Below are 26470 nucleotides of genomic sequence, written 5' to 3' on the forward strand. Positions count from 1 at the left end.
TTGTTTTTTAAATTAGTAAATTTATTTTTTGTGACTTGTCAAATTCTGCCTCTAAACTCAGAGGCACCTCTGCCTTGAGGTCCAGAGCAAGGTTATTACGGGGTAGCTTTACTAAGGGCATAAAAAGTGCCAAGGCAGCGTTGGTTCTGTTTTCAGATATCATCTGATCAGGAAAGTATTCAGGAATTCTTCTATCCTAGCAAAATCAATTCACCTCTTGTCAAAAGATCAAATTTGCATATGCAGTTCATTGTGTAAACACGTCTTTCTCTGAATATTGATGTTTTGTCATTTTAACATTCAAGTTGGCAGAGTCTTATTACAAGGGAAGTATTCTGACCTGAAAGCTTGCAGCTTTCCAGTTTTTCTGTTTCCAAACCATTGCCTGTTTCTGTTGTTTTTAAATGAGCCTATCCCCCCAACTTGCTTTCATTCAACTGATATCTGAGTTGCCCATTTTGTGCCAAACACCCTGTTATACCGTGTGCTTTGGGGAAGGGGGTGGGAGGGAGAAAAGTTGGGCCACCTTGCACCCTGAAATCCCATTTAGACCGAAGTGAAGATCAGGCTACTCCTTCCGAGTTAAATGGGTTTGTCTGATGCCAAGAGGAAATCGTCCAGAGCCTGGCTAAAGCTTCGATCTCTAACCCAATTCCCCGCCATTCCGAATGAAATCAACATTATATTGATTACATGTAAAAGGCTATTACTATAAGGCAGGACTCTGGTCTAAAAACTTCTCAAATCCAGCTAGCATATTCCAAAACCACATTATATAAAAGGTGCCATTCAAGATGGGCGTGGTGGTTACAGGCTCCTGGCCAGCAGGGGAGGTGTCAGGTGAACCCCACAGGTTTGTGCCCCTGCTTTTACCCAGCCCCCAGCTGAGGTGCTGTGTGTGTCCTCAGGACTCGGAACTCTAGCTCCTAAGCTGTTTTCTGTACCTCCAGATCTGTGGCTTCTCTGCATAAGGATACATCCACCTTAACCTCAGGGGGCCAAAGAGGCTAATCCAAAATCTAGAACAAGCTTCCAGACAGCCCATGCTGTTTCAGAGAGTGCTCTTTGACACCCTCCCCCGCCCCAGCAACAAGGACCCTTTCAGATTGTACTAATAAGGTATAGCCTCCGATAAAGAACACTTAGAGGCTTAGAGGCGGTTTGCTGTGCGCCTCACATGAAAACACAGGTGACTCCCCACTGGTCAAAGCTCCTAGCTTCTCTGACCAGACCTCCCCCATCCCACACCCACACTAACATCAGGATATTGTAGAAACTTGAACACTGCCAAGTGCCAAATGGGTGAGGTGAACCGTGTGGGGCCCACGTCGCTGCCTTCTAAGATTACTTAACTGGTAAAACCTTTGCTGAAGGGAGGACAGTTTTAAGTTCAAATACTATTATCTCAATTTATCCAAAATGAAGATTAAAAACTGTGATCTTCAGTTGCATGAGCTCTGACATGTCAGTTCCCAAACATTAGCATCATGTAGGGAAAAGTTGCATAGCAGCAGTATTAAAGCCAGATGTGTATGTTTTCATAGAAAATGTAGATGTGTGATAGCTGAGCCAATGCACGTGGTAAATGAACAGACTCTAGCCACTACAACCATTTTATTTTTAATATATCTGAAAATTAAATATGTACTATTTCTCTAACAATGCAAATGAGATAGGATTGGCAACAGTAGTGCAAAGCAGCATACTATAAGTAGAAACTCACCCCCACCCCTGTGGAATTATTAGCATTTATTTAAAACATTTTAAACAGTCTCGCAACAAACAAAAATACATTTATTTGGTTCTTACTTTGAAAATTACCAGGTTATATGGCTTTCTACCTGAGAAATTCAAACAAATGGAACAAAAAGACATGGACAGATTTTTAGTTTTTTTAAAGCGCTATCATCAGCAGCACATACAAGGGAAAAAAAAAACATGAAAACACCTATTTAAAAAGACAGTTTGAAGTTCAGGCCCTTACTTAATAGGTCATAGAAAAAAGATATGAGAAAATATTTTTGCACCACTTAACAGCACAACAAAGAGCAATGTTGATTAATAGAAAGTGATTACAATATTTTCTGTTCTATTCATTCCTTACTAAGCCATTCATTCCATTGAAAAGGACAGGATAAATTCTTCTCTTCCTCATTTAAGGCCTACATACACACACAAAAAAGGTTTATTCAAATCTAAAATGCATTACCACAAGACATATAAAAATCCAAGGTTGTACAGAAAGTAAACATGAAACGAGTATTTTTACTTACATCTAGGTCCCAGGATGGTATTTAGCAAACAAAACCAGACAAAGTATTATATAGAAGTGACTTAGCACCAGTTCTATTATTACCCCCCCCCAAAATTGCACATGCTGTCTTCTGCAATTTATTTTTCATGTCTGGTTACTGAGCAGCAAATTGTTTTCATGCCTAAAAATCTCTGCAAAGAAAATTATCTAATGAAGAAGAAATGAAGACTTGTTTTCAAAACAAGCAGAAGTGCTTTCCATTACAAACCCAGAATGTTCTTTGTTTCAGTGGCATGAAACATGAAAAAATAAGGAGGCAGGGTCTCAGTGGAGGGAAAAATACCTAGGTACCAAAAGTTGTCTGACAAAATACGAGCTCTTAGCCCTTGAAAAGGCTACTCTGGATGACAGTACTTTAAACATGAGTAGTCCTTGCTAGTCCTCAGGAGAAAAGGCACTCACCCCATGAGCGATTTTTCAGAGCTGACCAGCCAAACCGAGTTTTGATGGCAGAGTCACTAGTTTGAAAGAGGAACTGAATACACGGGAGCCAACAAATCATTCATTGGTTATCATCTCATTAATAATAAGCACGACCTGCTATGTTACATTCATTTTTGAGCTTTTGCACAAACTAGCATATCTCTACTAATTGTGATTAGAAGAGATCAATGAAATGATGTGTGGTTCTTACTTCAGGTAAATGAGAAGACCTTGTAGCCCCTTCAGGGATCAGGTTGCTCAAGGGGCCAGTTATGAGCACAGAGCGTGCGTGCCTCCTCATTCAGGGCAACCGCACTGACTGGCGTCCTACCTTGGCCCTACCAGTTGGTACTTTCCTATGGAATATCCAGTTAAGACTGAAATGAATCACATCCTCTGAAAATGTTGCCTTCCACTGCTGCTGTGAGTGAAAATCTCCTTTTCCTGCTGCAGCCAGTCAGATCTCATTGATGTCTTCCACTGCCGAGTCAGGTATAGCTTTGTTGGGGGAAAAAAAGACGGTCATCTACTGCCCCTGAGGCCCTAAATCCTATGTAAGGCAGAATGAATCAGCCGAGCTTTCAATAGAACATGCACTGCGTTAAGATGTAAGTCTTTACGAATCTATAAAATATCTCAATTTAAAAACATATTCAAGAAGTCCAAAACCAGTAGGTAAAAAGATAAATTGCTTCTGTTAAGAGTTTACAAATCCTGCACACATAGCATTTTCCCCAGCTAGAAAACTAGGGCTTTGCCCTTGACTCCTCCTAACTCCATGGCATTATTGAGGATTGAGGAGGCACTTGTTAGTGTTTTATAAAAGTCAGTTTGGGGATAGTCAGTGGCTTTTTACGAACTGATGTCACCCAACCCTGAGTGAAAGGATTACATAACCTGAAATGGAATATTGCCATGTCCTATCTTCCCAAGTGCCGTTATTGGTACCTTGGGATCTTTCCATATTTCCTTTTGCAAATCCCACTGGTTATTTTACTTCGATTCTCTTGCTTTTCTAGGATGGAATGATATGGGGTTCTTCAAAAAAAAAAAAAAACAAAAACAAAAACAGCTCTGCGAATGGTCCGCCATCCGTTTAAGCCTCAAAGGACAATCCGAGCCCCTTTTTGTGGATTCTTCCAAGTTTCATTTCTCAAAGGTCAACTCTTTGAGTACTGTGAACATAGGGATAAGGTGAATTGTCTTCTGGTGCATGGTCACAGAACCTTCCAGTGTCATGAAGAAGTCTGTGATATGTTCTAGCTGTCCTCTCTTCTTTTACCTGCAGTTATTTCTAGATCAAAGTCGGGATGTTTGGTGGCTGCACATGGTGTTTCTGACCAAATCCAAGAACATGTCAAAGGATGCTATTTCATTCACCACTGTCCCCTTTGAAGGTAAATGATGCTAAATGGTGATGTTCTAACAGCTAGGGAGCCACCAAGGACTATCAACCCCTCTCAGTGCTCATATGCTTCCTCACTGGCACTGAGTTCAGATTGCAGCTGAACTGTAGAAATGTCTGTCCTTGAATCAAGAAGTTTTGCAGGCACCTTGTTTTACCATCCTTTGGAACCTGGATGTTTCTCATTCCCAAAGTTTGCCAACACATCTGCAGTCATTTATGCTTTATACTTTGGCGAGAGGAACAGGGTTTTGCATTTGACTTTGCTCAAGCTTTTAAGTGCCACGCTTCTGCTCTGTAGTTGCTAACTACATAGCTATATTTGGTTTTAAATTTTCTTCTTGCACGTTGTTTACAGAGAATGAGGGTGCTTCTGATCTAAGAGACCTTCAAAACATTTGAAAATATAGAGAACTGGTGTAGCTGCTTCCTAAATAGCTTCTGTAGTCGATGTGCTCCTGACTGTTACGTCTAATATAATAATTATCAGAATTCGGCATGAAATCTTTCGAGTGCTCGTGTCTTTTAAACCTTCTTGTCTCCTGGTTATATTCTGACTTCCATGGAGTCTCTCTTCTTTGGGGCAAATCCCCCAAATAGAAAACATGAGCACTTTTCGATGATGCTATTGGCACATGAGTGGGCCGGTAGTTGACTTGCTGGCCAAATGTGCTATCTCCAAACCTCCTCCTCTTCCTTGTGATGTGGTCTAACAGACTGTTAGAACCGGATTCGTGGTAGTGGCCTTCGTCAAACAAGTATTTGGGGTCTTGTGTTTCCCTCCTTTTGCTGTTGCTCTTCTCACTTCTAATGGAATTGTTTTCACCCTCAAGCCATGAACATCTCAGTTCATACTTAGACCTCTTGCCTGGTTTCCTTAGCTTGGATTTAGAGAAGCTGTCCTCCCCATCACGGTTCCACTTTGAATACAAGGTCTGCGGGCTTGACCTAATTTCTCGATCACTAGTGGTGGTCTCATCATCATCAAGAGATTGTTTTTCTGGGGAGCTCTCATATGTGGCCACAGACCTCTCTTTTTCTTCTTTGTTTATGCTAAGATTTTCACTGAAGCATTCAGAATCACTACTGATTTCCTCTAAGAAATCTGTCAACTCCAAATCTAAGTCTGCTGACCTACTGGGTGAGGAAACTTGGCTTTGACTTGCGGATTTGGAATCTTTGACCTGGTAAGCATGCATCTTTTCCAACAGATGGCTCTTTCCACCAGCTGGGGACAGGTGATCACCAGCTTCACTGGCTGTGTCCTGGCAATGATTTAACTCCTCAGTACATTCTTTGGCATAATCCACTTTTCCTTTCTTTTGTGGTTTATGCTCAGGATCCTGAGTATAGATCTCTGACTGGTAGTCATCTTCTTGAACCCGTTCTCTTGTTGCCAGGTTTTGCATTTGGCTCAGACTGGTGGAGTGATGCTTACGTTTCCTCAAATTAATTTGAAATCCATTTCCCTTAGCATGGACAGCCCTCTGCCACTGACACGGGCTTGCTACGTGACTCGGTTCTAGGCAGATACGGGCATACTTGGGAGTTTGATAATAGTTTAATAGGTAATCAATAAATTCATCTGTTTCATAGATCTTCTGTTTCCTGCCATGGTCTGCCTCAGATAATATGGAAGAATCAGATTTATTAGAATTGTGGTGGTCTTCTTTCTCAGAAGACTGACCTTGAATCATCTCATTCTGCAAAGAATTCTGGTCAGAGACGACACTGTGATTGTATCCATCAGTTAATAATTTTCCAGTTCTCTCTTTTCTAGTTGAATACCTTATTTTTTTTCTCCCGAGGTGGTGGGAAGATTTACGTAAGTGAGCCCTGGTTCTCTTCTTCATTTTTTGTTTTCGTTTATTGTCTGACTTGGCAACCTGATATTTTGGCATTTCCTCCTGATTTTGAAGATACTGAGTATTTAACTCTTCTTTCTTCAGAGTTTCCAATGTGTTCTCTGGAGCATGATTCACTTTGGGGCTTGCATCATCTACCCTCTGTGGGTTAAACTGTGTGGATCCCTTTAAAGAAAAAGGTTAAAAATCTCATATGAAAAACTTCACAGTCTAAAAATGTCCAAGAAAACTGAGCTTGCTGACACAGTTCTGAAGAGGTTTCTAACATGTAAGATTGATCCAAGTTAGGAACAATATTGCACTGACGACTGAAGAGGTATGGAATTCAGCCTCTTGGGCTAATATGAGCTGCTTTTACAAAGGTCTGTGCATCACCGTTTATATGCCTTCAAAGCACATGATCCTTTTTTTAAAATTTGTTCACAAACTGAACACTTATGGTTCACTGAGTACTTATGGTTCCAGGTTGTAGGCTAGAGGCTGGGGATATTAAGAGGAATAAGAAATGCTCTAAAGCCTTCCCAAAAAACCCTAGAACAGGAAAAGACTGATGGGTGAAATGTGTGTCTAAAGGGGAACCAACTGGCTTAAAAGATAACCTGCCTCTGTGCTTTTCATCTCAGCCACTTCCCACAGGTCGCAGGTTAGGATGTCCCTGAGCCGTTCCCCCTTAGCTGCTTCAGGCAGAAGCAAGGTAGCAGGTAGAAAGTGTGGCTGTGGTAATGGCTCTGCTGTGCTGGCCACTCTGCAACCGCAGGGCAGGAGACAGGTGCTTCCCATGACCCTCCCTGCTGAGAGAGATTGCACCGTGCTCTCGCTGACCCGGGGTGCTCATCATGATAGTGCCTACCCAGGACCTGGGAGTCTAACTTGGGGACCGTGTAATTGGTAGGAGGCCCTGTCAATGGGGCCAAGGATTAGACACCACATACATTTAAATTTGACAAATTCTTAGAAAGGAGTCACCCCTGGAGGTCATTTCAGTAAGATAAAAGATTCAGCTAGCCTTATTATAAATGTAAATGGGAAATTTGGGATCCCTGGGTGGCGCAGCGGTTTGGCGCCTGCCTTTGGCCCAGGGCGCGATCCTGGAGACCCGGGATTGAATCCCACATCGGGCTCCCGGTGCATGGAGCCTGCTTCTCCCTCTGCCTGTGTCTCTGCCTCTCTCTCTCTCTCTGTAACTATCATAAATAAATAAAAATTTAAAAAAAAATAATAAATAAATGGGAAATTTTTCTGATCCTGATTTTACTAAGGTTGCTTGTCCATGCTAATGAGAGACAGGCTGGGAATGCAAATATCTGGCAAAGTAACTCTCTTTGATCCTGATGTCATTCATCTGCATATTTAAAAACACTGAAGATGCATTTTTAAATGAACAATCTGGGAACCTTTCTGGCCTTTACTCCAGGCTACCTGCCAAGTCTGGTTACCTTTAGGAGGTTAATAAAGCAGGGCCAAAATAAAACCCTGAAACTCCAAAACGGAAACTCTTCAAATGAAACAAATTGCTCTGTGAGGTCAGGAATTCCTTCACAAATAGTTTAGGATGAGACTATCAGGAGCTTGCTACACAAAGGTCTCTGTCCAAGGCTCTTCCTTCCCATCCAAACCTGCTGCAGATGAATGGACAAGTCGGGTTAATGGAAGACTACCAACCTAACCCTGTGCCGTCCATCCTGCCCCTCCTGGCATTTTGTCACATCCATTAGGAACCTAGAGAAGTAGCTTCACTAGCTCTACTGCTCTGGGCTGTACTGTCCCAGAGTTCAGGAACACCAAGCATGGGGAGGCCAGGCCGCAGGGGTGAGACACAACTGCGTTGGAGCCTCTGGGCACCCTTTTGTCATCCACAGTTGGGGTTACTGGAGATCAGCCTATTGAAAACAAACCCCAAGGAATGCAAAAAAAAGTCTTCCCTGGAGCCAACTTCAAACAGGCCACTGCTTCAGTGTAAAAGCATGCCTCAGAAAGGTCAGTACCTACCAAAAGCGAAGACGGATTGAGAAAGAGCCTTACTGCAATTTTCCTCAAGAGTACCCGTAGCAACCGGAGAGCCTCCACCCTCCTCTGAGCCAGCAGGTACTTCCTCTCCTCCCACTCCTCTGAAGAGTAGGGCTCCCGGACACCGTGGGCTGTGGCTCTGGCCTTCTGTTTCCTGTGGCGGTGCCTGTCTCTTTCCTTCGGGCCCCGTCTCCTGACCCTGGCCTTCTTCCTCTTCTCCCGGGCTTTCCTCTCCTCCTCCTTTCTTTTTCTGGACAAGAATTAAGAGTCAGTCATTCAGAAGGCATCGACTAGGCACCGGCTCTCCTTCAAGCTCCTTCCCCACTGCCAGAGGAGGACTCATCGTTTAGGTTTCCAGGAATCACTTGGTGCTAATCCTAGGGGCCTACAGAGACAATTTAGGAAGTGACACACCGTGGCTCTCAGTCAAAGGGAAGGACACAGAACTGAGCTGGTCACTCAGAGGCATGCACAAGAGAGAGTATGTGAAAAGAAGGCTACAGAATTCAAGGAAGGGGCTTCTATAAGTCCCCACTTTCTCAAACCACAAGCAGTCTAGCTTGTGAGCCCAGCCATCACGGTGTGGTGGTGATTCCATTTCTCGAGACCAAAACCTTCCATGGAATTGGCTTCATGTATGCTTATAAATAAATGGGGAGTCCTGGCACTCCGAAAATCTTATGGGTGAGAACTGGTCCTTGGTACATATTACTTAACACCAGACACTATTCTAACAACTTGTTGGCTTAGAAGAACATGGGCTTTGTTCACCACTGTTTTCTGAAAAATCCAACTGTTTTGCTTGGGCCCTTATGGAACCGTGGGGAAGGGGAAAGAAGGGACAGTGACCTGAGTGAGGATTTAGCCAAAGGCTGGAGGATTATCTCAACTGCATGTTTAGTCTGGAAATTTGGGGGAATAGTTGCCTTGACTGGGCTTAAACTCTGGCCAAGAGTGTCACAGTCATGATCTCAAGCAGCTCCTGTCACCCTACCAGTCAAAAAAGTGAAAGACACACAGAAGGGGATTTTTATCGCCTATTTTGAATGAGCATAATTTCCATGAGAGACCAAAAGAATAAACATGCGAAGGGAGGGGCCAGGGGGTCAAACTGGTTTTGAGACCCCTGTAGTTCCAGCCCACGTGTACCTTCTTGGCAAACCTTTGGCAATACACTAGCCCTTTTTGGCTCCAGTCCCTAAATTGGAAAACAAGGATAAGCTCAAAGAAATGAACATGGAGGTTCCTCAAGTTCACCATAAGAACTCAGGTCAACAGAAAATATAAGGTCAAGAAATCCATGCCTTCTTGCCATTGACCATTTTTGTGGAAGAAAATCTCTCCCAGATCTAAAAAGAATTTGTTTTTGTTTTTTGCTTTTAATTTTAAATTAGTGGGCAAGGTAAACTTTGGTAAATTGGGGGTTAACTGGTCAACATTTTAATTTGGTGGGCTAGGATTTCATCGTAAAAGCCCTGATCTCTTTTTTTTTAAATCACTTTTTAAAAAATCATTTCTTCCCAGATATCTTAACCTAGCTCATTACCTTACTTTTTTAAGTTTCTCGTTTTCAGTCGTTGGGCCATTTTGGTTTTGTTAACAGCACAGCTAAAAGACTGTAGGCTTCCACAGAGTTTTCCAATCTGTACCAATTCCTGCCACCCCCACCTCAGTGTTACCTATCAAGCATAGCCATTCACCTGAAGGGATAAACCCACACATCAAAAGCGAAAATCCCTCTTGGTCTCCTCACCTTGCAGCCTCTTCCTCGTCTCTCTTTATTTTTTTCCTTTCTTCCTCCAGCTCTTGTAACTTTAGCCTTTCTTGATTTCTCCTCCTTATTGCCCCTTCACTGAAATGTTTTGTTGTATCAAACATAACCTGCCCACAAACAATTCAGAGTTTCATTAGAAAAGACTGCCACTGGACTGGGTGTGTTCCAGGCCAAAGAGATGAAACCAGTATGTATAGAACAATTCAAAACTTGAACTCAAAATGACCTGTCTGCATCCCCATCTCCATACTGTTCCACTGTTCCTTGGGCACCTGCCAGACAGCCCTGTGGGTTCTCAAACTATCTTTGGCAGAACCGTTGAGGAGCTCTCATATGGCCATAGAGGGTATCACAGGGTCATTATGGGCCCAGGCTCTGAGGGATGTGAGTATATTACCTCTGGTTTGTTATAAAGATCAACTGAGTTCAGGTACTTTAGTCACCAGAACCAAAAACGGTCAAAAAAAAAAAGTGTAGGGGGTGGAGAAAGGATTGGGGAAGCAAAGATGCAAGAGAACTGACCTATGGGCTATAAGATTGGAGTGTAGTAATTATTAAGCTACTTTGTAAATCCCCCAAATAGAGTAAAAGTCCTATCAAGACGCTACAAACAAATTTGCTTGAAAAATAAAAGGAGGCAAAAATATCCCTTTAAATGTACACAATAATGCCAAACACCAAACTCATGATTGTGGCCACCTTTGAGGGGAAGGAGGGGGATGATGTCTCATCTCATGGGATGTTTTCTTTTTTATGCCAGGCAGTGGGTACATGGGTGGTCACTATAGTATGTGTTTTATCTTTTGTCTGGCTAAATAGCTCAGAATTTTAAAATATATATTCTAACATAAGTAGTTTCATACATCAAGTGCACATACATACATACACACACACACACACACACACACACACACACACTCATACTCATACGTAGGAAGCTACTTAAGCCCCAAGTCCTAATTCATGCTCAAGGCTGACTGAGAGAATGAGTGTTTAGCTGCATCTTTTCCTCTGCTGGATTAAGAGGTCAAAAAGGAGATGGCCAAGTGTTCAGACATCAATGAGGTGGCATGACCAGATAGATAGGATGATCTTGAAAGGGAAGGATCCAACTTTGTTGAGATTACATTCCACCAATTTACCTGACAGACATCCTGAAAATGTAGGTGGTTGCCCCAAGAGTAAAGGGGAGTAAACTGCCCTCCTGTGGTTTCAAACTGCAATGGATCCTGCATATGAGATAGTTCCATAAGGGCCAAAAGAATTCTTCAGCACCCTCAAGAAGCTGGGGCAGAGCCCCGGATTATAACAACCATCCCTTCCAAACTACAACTGGCAGCACACCTGCTAGCAGAAGAATGTCCACATCAGGATTATTTCTCTTCCTAAACATCCATTTATTAGTGACAACACAAATCTCTACATCAGCTATTGATCAGAGCCTAATGGGGTTTAAGGAAATATATTCTAGATGCTTCCTTCCAGCTTTTGAACCACCAGAAATGTGGGAAATGAAAGGAATTCTGGCTCCTTCTTACCTTGATGTTACAGGCCAGAGCTTTCCCATCATCTCCTTTAAGCATCAACTTCATCCCTCGAAGGGACTCCATGGCTTTTATGAAGTCTGTCGACTCCTGGTACTGTATAAAGGCCTCGAATGTCTGCAAGCCAAAGCTGAAACCCCCAAAGTTCCCACCAGTCATCACTTCTCTGTAGGGGTCAAGCATAGGGATATCCACATTTTTGATCTTCCCAAAGCTTTCAAAGACCACCCGAAGGATATCTTCACATGGTTTCTCCCCGCTGGAACCTTTAGGTGCAAACCATTTGCAGGGCAAGCCTTCGAAATAGATAGAATCTGGGCTCTTATCCTGGTCCTGCTCTTCAGCCCCCTCACTTGCTGAGGCCTCCTTTTCCCTGGGGAAGCGCTCCCACTCCCCCTGGGCATCAGTAGCCACCACTTTTAAGTCTGTTTTCAAACCATTCAGCTTGATGATCTTCCCATGTAACTTGGCCTTCAAGATCTGAACCAAACTGCGCGTTTCAGCCTCACCCTCAAATCGGATGAAGTCCTTCGTACTCTTGGAGAGCCGAACTGTGGTGAACTGGTCAGGGCAAATCAGGCTCTTCAGCTGGTCAAGAACTTCCCAGTTGGAAAAGGGCCTCATAGGTTCTGAGCTCTCTGGGAGCAAGACCTTGATCATCAATTTTGCTATGGGCTTGAGGTAGAGGTGCTGAGCTGCACAGAGCTCTGTTGCCTCAGAGTTATCGTGCACCACAGTGACCGTCATGATAGCCCTGGAAACCTTAGAGGGCGAAAGAGAACATTTTCATACAGAGGGAGCAAAATACGGATTTGGATTTTGCATGGTGCTAGCATTCCCGGCCTTCAGTTCAATTGATAGGGTTAAGTGTGCTTTGGGGAGAGACCTGACACAACAGCTTGCGTTTGTTTACTGTGTTTACAAGTTTCAAAGAGTTTCTGTACACAGTTGACTCTTCAACAGTACAGGAGTGAGGGGCACTAACCCCCTCCCACCACTGTATGGTTGAAAATCCACATATAACTTGTGATTCCCCCGAAATTTAACTACTAATAGCCTACTGTGGACCAGAAGCCTTACCAATTACAGAAACAATTGAGTAATACACATTGTGAATGGCATATGTGCAAGATACTGTATTCTTACAATGAAGTAAGCTAGGGAAAAGAAAATACTATTAAGAAAATCCTAAGGAAGGAAAAAAAAACGGGAGTGCCTGGCTGGCTCTGTTGGTGGAATGTGTAACTCTTGATCTCAGGGTTATGAATTTGAACCTCACACTGGGAGTAGAGATTACTTTTTTAAAAAAGAAAGAAAATAAAATCATAAGGGAAATACATTTATAGCACTGTATCAAAAAAAATCCACGCTTAAGTGGACCTGTGCAGTTCAAACCTGTGGTGCTCAAGGGTTAACTGTACTGTATGCTTCAGTTTCTTTCACTGAAAAATAGAAATTCTAGGATTTCTGAGAGGATTCAATGACCGAGAAGATTCAATGAGTGAATACATGTGAAATCCTTAGAACAGTGCCTGGTACATAGGAAATTCTCAATAAACATAAGCTATGATGATTATTTATTAGTGGCAGCAGTCTTACTTTATCTCATTGACTCATGAAGCAATCTGTGAGTAGGTGTTTTCGTGCCTGTTTTACAGATGGGGAAATTCAGACAGATTCAAGAAAATCAAATGACTTGCCCACACACTGAAACCCTAAGATTCCAAATCTCCAATCTATTGTGTGATTGATCTCAAATGTAGAATCCCATAAAAACTGGCTGGAGGTGCTACAGAAACAAGGCAAGGATAAAATACCTGCAGCGCATTCACAAACACACACCTGACTTAGCATCCGAGGTGGTACATGGACATAGCCGCTCGTATGCCTCTAGTCTATTGACATGAACTAAATTGAACTCTAAGTTCAAGAACAGAGGCAACAACCTCCTCTAATGAGTGACCAAATAAGTTTGTCCTCCACTATGGGACTGGAAACCCCCCGTCCCCCAAACTTGAGGGCTTGCTGGCATTTCATATTAACAAACTCTTTTAAGCTGCCCCAAGGTAAGATCGCTAATACTGGGAATTAAGGATTTCTGCTCCTATTTGCTGACTTCAAATAGCACTTCCCAATAAAGAAGTTCTTTCTAAAGCGTATATATTCAATGTTCATTTAACCTGAATTTCTCACTAATGTTAACTTCAGGGAGGTTTAGACACAAACATATGGTTAGATGATAGAAATTCTAACAAAATTTACTATTAGACCTTGATTAACTTTATAGGTACATAATTTTTTTTAATTTTTAATTTAAATTTGATTTAGTTAACATATAGTGCATTATCAGTTTCAGGGGTAGAATTTAGTGATTCATCAGTTGCATATCACACTCATTTACAAAATAACTGTCCACAAAGGACAATCCAAATCAATTTCCTTGGGTTTCCATAAACTGTTTTTTTTCCAAAAAGGCCTCCGAAGGCTATATCTCAGATATTAAGGTTCTAGAAATTGTTATAATAGCAACACTGAACTGAGAATGTTATGAAAACAAGCATGTTCTCTTTCCCCAAAAGCATTATCTAAATAGCAAAATGAAGAAAAAAAATCCAGTTAGTTTGCTGCAGTTTGGAACCTAAATAAGAGTCAACACTAAGCTCCTTTAGGAGAAAAATTTGATATTCAACTAAGATATACTGAACTCCAAAATTTATCTATAGTCAACAGGTATTTGTTTATACAACCTAATTTAAAGCAACAGCTTTTAAAAAATATTCCAGGGGGAAAATACAAGCAGTTAATCACTTCAAATTAATCAGGTTTGTCATGTTCTTCCCATTTATTCCAGTGATACTGCCTTTGTGTTAAACATTTTAGAATGCTTCCTTTTGGATTGATTTCAAAGTCTGGGTTACATTCTTTTAAGTAGCCTTGCTGGAGGTCAATTTTGAAATTCTTTTCCCATGGATTTGATATTTAGAAATTATCAAAAATTACTTAGAATCAAGAATGTTGCATAAAAGGGTGACTATAAAAAACAAATTGATTTTCTTAATCGGCTTATAACCACCACCACCACCACCCCCTTAAAAGGAGATTCCAATAAAGGCTCCAATTCTTTTTTCTTTTTTAATTAGTTCATACATCATTGGAATGAGTTTTTAGAGCTTTGAAAGGTGACAACTTTGAAGGACAACATTCATTTGAATGTGGTGGTATAACAGTTGCAAAAATAATCCCAAGTTTTTACCCAGCACCATATCTATACCCTGCAATGTGAGTTATTGTTATGAGGAGATAGGGTCTATTTTTCCCCAGTTTTTGAATGTGAGCTGGCTTTTTTTACCCTCCAGCCAGTAGAATGTGGCAAAAGTGACAGAGTGCCAGTTCTAGGCCTAGGTCTCAAGTGGCCCTGACTCTCCTGGAATGCTGCCATGCCATGAGAACCCATCTGAGCTAGCCTGCTGGAGAATGACAGACCACATGAAAAAGAGCCCCCTTGTGGCAGATTAGCTATCCAAAACCAGCCAGCCCCTAACCAACCCACCAACTGACCACTGCCCTGTGAGCAAGCACAACCGTCTTGCCAACCTGTAGACTTGTGAGAAATAATTAATCGCCATTATTTAAGACACTAAGTTGGGGGATGGTTTGTTACATAACAATAGCTAACTGATACAGACATCTAGCTCTTAATTAGTTTCAAGATACACAATTACATTTAACAGGTTTTACACAAATGAATAAAAATTATAAAAACCAATTCCTGGGAGCATTTTGGGAAGAAAAAAAAACAGGAGCCTTCATATCTTGCTAGAGATAATGTAAATCATTTTTTCTAGAATAATTTAGCAAAAACAAACCAAGAATCATAAAAAGGCTAATCTCCTTTGATCAAGTAACTTGCTCTAGAAATGTATCCTAGAGAAATTATTAAAAATAAGAAAAAAAATGGGGCACCTGGCTGGCTTAGTACGTAGAGTGTGAGACTCTTGATCTCAGGGTTGTGTGTTCAAGCCCCGCATTGGGCATGGAGCCTACTTTTAAAAAAATGCTCAAAGCTGATTATAGTGTCATTTGGATACAATTTTGTCCAAACTATGTATGCACGGGAATAAAGTCCAGAAATTGAATTATTTTTTGTAAAGTAGTTTTAATAAAACATTCTACCAATTTAATCATACTTTCAATAGATGCATTTTTAGTCACTTGTTTAAAACTATAACCAATATAAATGGATCTTATTTAAAAATTTCTTCTTAAAATTAAATTCACAAATACTAAAAATCACCAACTTTTTGAGATTGAATATATGCCTCAGATCCCTCAGAAAGGTGATTTCTGCATAATAAAACAAATTTCTATATTTTAGCCAGATCTCTTCACTTTCCTCAAGTGTAAAAAAAGGCTCTTATCAAATTTGGAGGGAAATGGTCAAAAACTACTTTATAGTGTTTGATGTACTGTATTTTTGACAGTTTTAAAAAAACTGGCTATCACTTCCATCTCACAGTGAACCAAAAAATAAGCAGTACATTCTATAGCAGAGGACATAACTCAGATGACTACAGCAAATAGCAAGATAGTCTCAGTGAGCAAAGAATACTGAGCAGAGCCTGAGGAACGGGATGGTGTAAAGGAGCAGCCACTCCTCAGCTCCAGCTGTAATGAGGAGAGAACAGCCTGGGATGGCCAGATACTCCTATTATTCTATTCCAAAGAGACCAGAAATGTAGCTCCTCATGTGAAATCTGATTTTCAGATGTTGGCAATCAACGTAAAGAATTTAAAAGCACTGCAGAGTGCAAATAAACACATCCACAGGACCCACTGGCTTGCTAGTTCTGACCTCTCTGCTCTAAAGTATCTTTTCTCAGCTGTTTCTTCAGGGATAGGACTCTGCACCTGGATTAGGAAGCATCTGAGTTACTTTCTGACTTTTCCAAGAGGACCTGATCTTAAAAATCAAAATCCCAGCCTCCATCAAAATCACCAACACAGAGGCACCTAGCTTGCTCAAGTCGGAGGGGCAAGTGACTTTCAATCTCGGGGTAGTAGGTTCAAGCCCCAGGTTGGTTGTAGAGATTACTTAAATAAATAAAATTTTAAAAAATAAAGTAAAATCTCCAATGCAAATTCCTGTTTCCCAAAAATAGTAACAAATTACACATTTGTTCTCATTTCTTCCCCTGTTGTTCACAGGCTTTAAAATTAAATGTTTATGAATATCTTAAAATACTCTTCCAGAATAGGGAGCTAATTTCCAATCTTATTTTTTAAAAATATTGAGGCACATGTCAGTTCATAATGAACTTATAGTCCACTAAGGCACTAGATTTTTTTGTACTTTTGCCAAATTCACGTCTCTTCTTGAAATTGCTAAGGGGGGATCCCTGGGTGGCGCAGCGGTTTGGCGCCTGCCTTTGGCCCAGGGCGCGATCCTGGAGACCCGGGATCGAATCCCACGTCGGGCTCCCGGTGCATGGAGCCTGCTTCTCCCTCTGCCTGTCTCTCTCTCTCTCTCTCTCTCTCTCTCTCTCTCTCTCTCTCTGTGTGTGACTATCATAAATTAAAAAAAAAAAGAAATTGCTAAGGGACTGAAGCTGCTACCTTTTTCATCTGTCTCAGGGACCATATGATTTCTCATCTCTGTTTCTCTTTTTATTGTTCCACTATACTGCATATCTCTTTGACTAACCAATGACTTCCTTCTTCATAAAATTTCAGTGGCTTTTTAGTCTTCTTACTGTGTATCAATGAATACAGATAGGAGCTGACACTTGTTCCTTTTGAAGCTTGCTTTCCCTTTGGCTTCCAGGCCACCACCCTCTTCTGGCTTTTCTCTCACTTTCCCAGTTGGTCCTCCTCAGTCTTCTTTGTGGGTCCCTGTTCATCTCCCTTTCCCTCAACTATTTGTTGTGACTTGGTTTTCACCTTTGGTTTTCCCTTAATTTTGGTTGTGCCTTTGGTTTTATGCAATATATCTTCAGCAAATAATAATGTTTAAAATGACAGATGTAGATGAGCTCTTCTTGGGATAAGAGAACAAATAACCAATCCCCATGGAAAGTCAACATTTAGCAATCACCTGAAGGAGGAAGGCTCAGCAAGAAGTCAGAAGGAGCACCCAGACATGTAGGAGTGAAGAAAAGGGTTAGCAGTATTAACTATAACTAAGAGGTCAAGTAAGGTGAGAACAAAGATGCACTACTGAATTTTTGTTTGAGATTTTATTTTTAAGCAATCTCTACGCCCAACGTGGGACTCAAACTGACAACTTTGAGATCAAGAGTCTCATGCTCTACCAACTGAGCTAGCCAGGTTCCCCAAGAAGTGTCCACTGAATTTCAAAGCATAGAGGCTAGTGAAGGCAAAACCCAGATTATAAGGTGAAGAGTTAAAATGAAGTAGAGAAGCAAAGCTAATGTGTGGATTATGATTTTAAGGAGTGGAAAAAAAAAAAAAAGGAGTGGAGCAGGGGTGCCTGGCTGGCTTGGTCAGTAGAGCATGGGACTCTTGATCCCGGGGTTGTGAGTTCAAGCCCCACAATGGGCATAGAGCTCACGAAAGCAAGCAAGCAAGCAAGCAGTATCTAGAGCATGTTATAGGGCCAGTTGAGGATTTAAGGATCAAGGAAAATAATGTATGACAAAGTGATTTGGAAATCGTAACTTGCTATATACATGTAAAAAGAAATCCAGAAGGAAGGTAACTAAGGACTGGAGAATACTCTCGTTTAGAGAGTGGAGGAAGAAGAGACTCTGAGAGGTGTTCATCTCAAGAGACAGATGAGAACTTCTTCTGCTCTATGTGCTGTCCTTTGGTGCTAGGGTTCTAAGAAGGGTTCTAAGAATATCCGGATTCCCTGACCTCAAGCACCTTATGGTCTATTGCTGTGTTTCACAAAATACGGTTGTGTGAATTACCTGCATCCAGATAGGCTTGTCTTAAATACATATTCCAGGGTCTTATCTCAGGCCTAATGAGTCAGAATTTCAGAGGATGATGAATTTGAATAATCTTAAACTCATGCTGTATTGTTTTAGAAATGTTTTGTTTATGAAGGATCTTACCTTAATTTATAGAATCATTCCTCTCAGGTAGGGTCTGGGTTATTTTCATTTTGTTTTTATTGTGGATAATGCCTTTTTATAGTAGAGGCAGTATACAGTATAGGGATAAGGTTGTGGGTTCCAGAACCATGCTGTCTGGGTTTGAATCTCAATTCATATCACTTACTAGCTCTGTAATTTTGGGCAAACTGTGTAAGTCCTCTATATTCAGCTTCCTCATTTTAGTATAAGTATCATCACAGTGTGTAATTTAATTGATGCAAGGACTAAGGGAGTAAGTCATTGCAATGTGCTTAAAATGGGCCTGGTACAGGGTAAGCACTCAATAAATATGGGCCATTATTACTGTTACTATGTATCTTCGTGAATCTAGAGTCAAACTTCTGTTGAACTATCTTCCTAGGATAAAATTTCAGGATGGGATTACTGCATATGTGGACTTTAAGAAACAAAGCAAACAAAGTTAAAAGGAGACAAACAAAAGAAAACAGACTCTTAAATACAGAGAACAAACTGGTGGTTGCCAGAGAGGAGGTGGGTGGGATGATAGATGATATAAAGGGGACTGAGGGCATACTAATGGTGATGAGCAGTGAGTCATGTATAGAGTGATTGAGTCATCATATTGTACACCTGAAACTAATATAACATTGTATGTTAATTATGCTTCAATACAAAAGTACAAAAATAATAAAATAAAAATATTAGAGCATAGAGAATATGGCCAATAAAATGGTAATAGTGTTCTTCTGTGACAAATGGTGACAACACTTATGGTGAGCACTGAGTAACATATAGAATTGGTGAATCACTATGTTGTATACCTGAAGCTAATATAGCACCGTATGGTAATAATACTTCAATTAAAAACTCACATAAAATATGGATGGAGGGGGATGCCTGGGTGTCTCAACTCTTGATTTCACTCAGGTCATGATCTCAGGGTTGTGAGATTGAGCACCACATCAGGCTCCATGCTGGTGTGGAGTCTACTTGAGATTCTCTCTCTCTGGCTCCCTCTGCCCTCCCCTAGGCCATACCAAGTAGGCTTTTTACATATATCATGGTTTCAACGCTACAGCAATATCACTGGCAACTTCTGCCAGATTACTAAAAATTAACTAGACAGTGCCTGGCTTATAGGTGCACAATAATTAATTCCTGTTGTGAGGCTTTTTCCTAAAGGAGACCTCAGCCAAAAACTAACAAAAAAAAAAGATAGGAAGAAGAGGAGGATTACTACCATGAAAACAGGTAGGAGGGACAGAGGGAGGAGGAAGGAGAAGGGAGAGGAAGAGGAAAGAAGAAAAAAGAAAGGAAGAAAGGGAGGGAGGGTTCTGTACTTACTAACATGGAAGGACGCTGGTGATACTTACTACAGGGAAAAATTAAAAGCAAGTCACAAGATTGGGTGCCTGGGTGGCTCAGTAGGTTAAGCGTCTGCCTTTGGCTCAGGTCATGATCCCAGGGTCCTGGGATGGAGCCCCATGTCATCAGCCCCTGCTCAGAGGGGAGCCTGCTTCTTCCTCTCCCTCTGCCCTTCCTCCTGCTCCTGCTTTCTCTCGCAAATAAATAAAATCTTTTTTTAAAAAAAAGTTTCAGGATAATGTGCAATATGATCTTGTTATTGTAAAAGTAATATAATAAAGTAATAAAAGTAATATAAGTACACATGCCCCTCTAAATATAAAGTCTGCAGAGATGTATATCAAACTGTGAACACTATTTCCCCTAGGAAATGGACTGAAAATTATGAGAAAGGAATAGACTTGCCCTTTTTACTTTGTACATTACTTTGATCTTTGAATATTTACAATAAGCATGTGTTAATTTTGTATTAAAATTGTTTTTTAGTTTTTCTTTTAATTTTCTGTTTTAAGTAGGTTCCACACGCAATGTGGGGCTTGAACTCACAACCCTGAGATTAAGAGTCTCATGCTGTACTGACTAAGCCAGCCAGGTGCCCCTGTTTTGAAATTGTTTATGAAAAAAAGGAAAGTCACATGATGATAAACTATTAAAAGGAAGCAGTTCACAACTGCTGATCTAAAGTTGCTCAGAAAGGATCAAAACAGTCATAGAATAACACCTCCCTTCCCCATAACCAGTCTATGTGGGTCATGACCAAAGCCTGGGAGCTTAGAACTTTGGATAATGAGGAAGCACTTGGCCACATTACATAACATAACAAACTACACAATGTCAAGACATTTTGATGAGTTTTGACCTATGTACACAAACCTATGAAACCATCACCACAATCAAGATAGTGAAAATGCTCATCATCCCTAAAAGTTTCCTCATGCCTCTTCATAATCCTTACCCCACCCCCAGCAACCACTGATCTGACTGTAGAATGCTTAAGTTACAACTGATATATGTTATAGCAAAAGTACACTGATGTTTCTGGAAAATACTCATAGTTACATCCAGTACTCAACTAACAGGTGCTTTCTTCTAAGTCAGGATAGTTTGTCAACTTCAAGCTTAAATGTGCCAATCCCTGAACCTAGTTAAAGTTGTATAGGGTCCGTGGGTGGTGGGATGGGGTAACTAGGTGATGGGGATTAAGGAGGACACTTGTTGGGATGAGCACAGGTGTGCTGTGCAACTGATGAATCACTAAATTCTATCCCTGAAACTAAAAATACACTATATGTTAACTGAATTTAAATGAAAAAATGTTTCAAAAAGCTGTATAGGGCCCTACTTTGCTCTTAAAAAACAGATCTAAAAAGGTTTATGCTTTCCCACATACAATCCCTGTTTTTTGTTTGTTTTTAAAGATTTTATTTATTTGACAGGGAGAGGCCACAAGCCGGGGAAGAAGCAGAGGCAGAGGGAGAAGCAGACTCCCCGCTGAGCAGGGAGCCTGATGTGGGGCTCGATCCCAGGACCCTGAGATCATGATCTGAGCCAAAGGCAGATGCTCAACCGAGTGAGCCACCCAGGCGTCCCCAATCCCTGTTTTAAACTCTGTTTAAACCAAATAAACATATTCAAAAACCAATCTGTCCTAAATAAGATATATTTTTTAGGAGATATACACTTCATACATATTTATACATGGGAATAAAACTATATCTACTAAAATAGATAGAATCACTGTGATCAAGTTATTAAGCCATGACAAAACTGATTGTTTAGAACAACCTTTTTCAGGGGCGCCTGGGTGGCTCAGTTAAGCATCTGCCTTCAGCTCAGGTCATGATCTCAGGGTCCTGGGATCGAGCCCCATGTCGGGCTCCCAGCTCGGCAGGGAGTCTGCTTCTCCCTCTGCCTCTGCCTACCACCCCCCCCCCCGCCCCGCTCGTGTTATCTCTCTCTGTGTCAAATAATTTTTTAAAAGGCTGAATTGCAATAAAGATTTTTAACTCTTCTCACGTTCTACCATGACCTCCCCTGTCCCCTCCCCCATGTACCCACATTTTCTCCTAGTCTTGTGATTAAAAGCTACACTTCTGAGACCTCTTCTTCTTTAACACCTTTGCAGAGGCAAACGAGAGCTCCTCCAGCCTTAAAAAAAAATCAGTCATTCAATAACATTTACGCAGCATGCATTCCAGCAGTATCTTGTGTACATAGGCATTTGACTCAACATGCGCCCAATGCCAGAACATTCCTAGCAGATTCTCAGGGATGACAACGGCTTTCTCTAGTCACCTGTCCACCTCATCTACCTCTAAACCTAGCAGCAAAGCTGACTAAACAGCCGTAGAATAAGAGAATAGAGAAAAGCAACCAGTCTTGAGAAGTTCTCACAGGTGTAAAATGCTTGTTGTAACTGGCAGTGAAAATTCCAGAAATTCTGTGAAGTCTGCATCCAAAGTCACTCCAATACCTCCTTTCATTTCAGAGGATAGAGAAAGTCCTCTGCTATGTTTGTCTCAGGGCTTTTACTTATTTATTTTTTTTTTTTTTTTTGTCTCAGGGCTTTTAGATCAGAAGTGTGACTTTACAACTTTAAAAGCATTTGAGTCATAAGCAAAGTTTTCATCATTCATCCTCTCTCACTTTTACTCACACTCAAATATTTGCTATCAGAGTTCTAGCAAGGCCATGGCAGCAAGGCACGTTTTTTAAAAACAGTGAAAAAAAAATAGGACCATCTGCACAATTGCATATCTTCCCTCAAAAGTAGTTCTTTGCTGCCTTTCCGTTTTCTCCAGGCCTTTGAACCTTAGAGTTAGTCATTTTGAAAGCACTTAAGATGGATCAGATTATATCAACATATTTATAGTCAGTGGGGCAGCCAAAATATATCTAGGTCAAAACAACCTAGCCAATTTCCAGTTTCCTGGCTAGTACAGAGTCCCAGTGAATCTTGACCAAATAGCAGTATTCCCTGGCTCTCCAGTCAAGAGGTCATGGATAAACATTCATTTGACACTTCATTAACCCAAATAGCAATTTTCAAACTGAGCCTGACCATATGCTCTGATTTTGAAAAAAATTAAAAATCACATCATTAAAATGAGTGGCACTCAGTGTTGCAGTAACAGTAATAGAGCCAATACGGGACCCATCAAATGACTCAATTCCCAAATCAAGATCGTCCAGAGGGCTTACTGGGGCACCGGGCTTTGGGGACAGAAAGAAAGGGACTTCTGGACCCACAGCCACTCAGCAACGATAAATTAGCAACCATGGAATACTGGCATCCTGCTGACGGAGAATCTCTTCTACCAACACTCAAAGAAAATCTGCTCTAAGGTAGAGTTTAGGGTAAACATTTTTGTTATTATTGTTTCAGGTGTACAACACTGTAACTTGACATCTGTATGCACTACAATGTGATCGCTCTCAAAAGTCTAATTACCATCCATTGCCCTACAATTGACCCCCTTCACCCCTTTTGTTCATCTCCCTCCCCCTTCCCCTCTGGTAACCACTAATTTCTTCTCTGTATCTATGAATTTGTTTTTGCTTTGTCTTCATATGGTTTGGTTTTTAGATGCTACACATGAGTGACATCATATGGCATTTGTCTTTGTCTGACTTATTTCACTTAGCATAATATCCTCAAGGTCCATCTATGATGTTGCAAATGGCAAGATCTCATTCTTTTTTATGGCTGAGTAGTATTCCATCACGTGTGTCCATATACATATCTTCCACATCTCCTTTATCCATTCATTCCTCAATGGACATTTAAATTGTTTCCCTATCTTGGCTATTATAAATGATGCTGCAGTAAATATAGGGGTACACATATCTTTCCAATTTAGTGTTTTCATATTTTTCAAGTAAATATCTAGTAATGGACTGGCTGGATCATATAGTAGTTCTATTCTCAATTTTTTTTGAGGAAATTTCAGTACTGTTTTCTATAGCGGATGCACCAACTTACATTCCCACCAACAGTGCACAAGGGCTCCCTTTTCTCCACATCCTGGCCAACACCTGTTATTTCTTGTCTTTTACACTAGCTATTCTGACAGGTGTGAGGTGATAGCTTATGGTGGTTTTGATTGGCATTTCTCTAATAGTACAGGAAATTCTGACCCTGAAATGAAGAAACCTAGATTCATGTTAATTCATCTCTTTGGGCAACTTAATAGCCCATTTTTGTTTCCCTATATCAGAAGATCATACTAATGGTTCCTTTGTGTGATGATGTGTGTAAAAGCAAAGTGTTTTTAAAGCCAATAAAAATAAATTGGGGCCTGGGTGGCTCACTCGGTTAAGCATCTGACTCTTGATTTTGGCTCAGGTCATGATCTCAGGGTCATGAGATCGAGCCACACACTGGGCTCTGCACTGAGTGTGAGCCTGCTTAAGATTCTCTCTCTCCCTCTGTCCCTCCTCCTCTTGTGCATGTGCTTGCAGTCTCGTGCTCTCTCTTTTTCTATCATTAATCAATAAATAAACAAATAAATATTGATCTAAGAAAAGATTTGTGTTAGGTCTTTCCATGCAAATGCATTTATATAACTATGTGTTGCTGTGGACAAGAGCATGGGAGAGATTTTTTTTTTTTTTGGCGGGGTAGCTTTTTTTTTTAAGATATGCACAGGACAGTGAGCCAGACCCAGCTGACCCATTCTTTGGCCTTTTGCCCCTTCTTCAGCACCAGAAACATTCTTGTTGTAGAACACCCCTTTCCAGACACTTCTAGCTAAGAACACCACTTCATACCTTGGATCAATGTACTATAATGCTACTAAGGTAGACTCATTGCTTTCTCTTCTTTGTGTTACAAAATAAAAGCTACCAGAGATTTAAAGGAATGTGGCTGGGAATCTTTCCTTTTGCCTCAGTCACTGCACAGTCAGGGCATTATGTGTGGGAAATGAATACCACGAAGTCACCAACCAGTGTTTCGTGTCTCAGTTTTACCTTCCTGTCTGAAAATGACCAGCAAACTCCCTGCCTGCAAGTCGCCACCTACAGGGGAAAAGCAACCCTTACGTGGGATCACGCTTTGCACAACGAAGCAGTTTTCTGAGAGCAGCAGCATCTCTCAACCTTTTTATAATCCCAAGGTAAACTTAATTTGAATACAAGTCCTATGGAAGAGGATATTACCCAATACCTTAGGCGAAAATGTGTTCAAGGAAGGAGAGCCTGGAGAAGCCACAGTTCATATGAACTCTTCATGGTAGCCTGCTGTGTCGTGGCATCTTGACCACGGAATACTGTCAGAGAGAAAGTGGTACAAAGTCAGAAATGGATTAAATGGTTTCAAAAAATAAGGCAACTGCATATTTATGACTTTTGGCATAAACAGTGCTGAGACCTACATGGTTGTACTTATAGACCATCACGATCTGGTTTTTCTACCTGTTTAATAGTAATTCCAGGTATTGACGTGGTCAACGTATTTCTCATTTTTCACACCCCCAGCAAATTTCTGTAGAAATTCTATAGAGGAAAAAAATCCTACTGAAGTGATAAAGAGACTTGCTGCATGTCTGGTTAGCTGTTTCCCTTCTTTAGGGATTTGCATTTTCCAATTACTTTTTTTTACTGAAAGAGTGCTACTCTTTCCAAAGGAGTTCCACCACTACTCTGTGCTACCAGCATGGGAAAGAGTGCCACCATGGACATCTTTGTACACATCTTTTAACAGATTATTTCCTCAAAATATGTTACCATGTCAAAGGGCAGGAGTGAGCTTATATAGCTCACGACATATTGGCAAATCGCTCTTGTGAAAGATTATGACAGTTTATCATGACATCAGCAGTATTAAACTGCCGAGTCCCCTGTGGCGCTGCTGACACTTGGATCATTGCCATTTTTATTTCTGCTACTTTTATTAGTAGGTAAGGGCAACTTGAAGCAGCTTGAGCTCTCATTTTTTAAGTGAAATTCAATAAAAATTAAACATTGGCTCCAGCCCACCCCAATAGTCAACATCCTATTCAATGTCTCTAAGCTCCAGGTTTTGTTCACATTCCAAGGCAACAAGTATAATAGAGCTCTTAATTTCCATGCCCCCTACCCAACTTCCTCTTCACCTCCACTTGCCTGTCCCCACCCAGTGATTTCCATCTCTCTAAACAGAGCCACCCTCCTGGCCCATGCTCAGGCTCAAAACTAGGAGCCGTCCCTCCCTCCATCACCTTCGGCCCTTGAGCAAGTCCTCCTGACTCTGCCTTTACCACATTCCCAGGCCATGTCCACCATCACTGCTGTTTCCCGGGCCCAAGCCAGCGCCATCTGGAACCTGGATTACTGCCACATCCTCCCAACTAATCTTTCCTGCCGTCCTGGCCCCCCCAGAGTCTATGCCAAGTGACAAGCAAAACGATTTTTTGGAAGCCTTAAATCAGATCGTGTCAAAACCCTCCAGTGGCTTCTCACTGTGCTCTGAACAAAATTCAAACTGCTTACCCTCAAAAGCCGGCCCCTGCGTACCTGGTTCAACTCATTTTGTACCCTTCTCCCCTACCTCTGGTTCTCTCCCTATCGTAGACTGTTGGCTGTTCCTCAAATGCACCAAGTTCACTTGCCTAAGATTTTCTCATGGCTGGCTCCTTCTCATTTCTCAGATTTGGCCTAAATGTCCCTTCCCAGAGAAGCCTTCCCTGAATGTCAGCCTAAATAGCATGGCTCC

At 41.2% G+C, this 26470-nt stretch overlaps 1 protein-coding gene across 3 annotated transcripts in view; it reads right to left on the reverse strand.

Moving 5' to 3' along the window:
- Nucleotides 1-1605: 1605 nt before the first annotated feature.
- LOC492092 (A-kinase anchor protein 17B) overlaps nt 1606-26470 on the reverse strand; it is a 29715-nt gene continuing 4850 nt past the window's right edge. For 2 of the 3 annotated variants that reach the window (XM_038588173.1, XM_038588172.1), the window contains 5 exons: nt 24944-25046; nt 11327-12094; nt 9768-9895; nt 7997-8264; nt 1606-6172 (listed from right to left, as the gene is read on the reverse strand). In XM_038588173.1, coding sequence (XP_038444101.1) covers nt 4532-6172; nt 7997-8264; nt 9768-9895; nt 11327-12079 — 2790 coding nt within the window. In that variant the 5' untranslated portion in view covers nt 12080-12094; nt 24944-25046 and the 3' untranslated portion in view covers nt 1606-4531. The remainder of the gene's footprint in view (nt 6173-7996; nt 8265-9767; nt 9896-11326; nt 12095-24943; nt 25047-26470) is intronic. The other variant, XM_038588174.1, reaches the window with a different exon arrangement.

The sequence above is a fragment of the Canis lupus genome, chromosome X, assembly GCF_011100685.1.
Source record: "Canis lupus familiaris isolate Mischka breed German Shepherd chromosome X, alternate assembly UU_Cfam_GSD_1.0, whole genome shotgun sequence".
In the NCBI taxonomy this organism is placed as follows: Eukaryota; Metazoa; Chordata; class Mammalia; order Carnivora; family Canidae; genus Canis; species Canis lupus.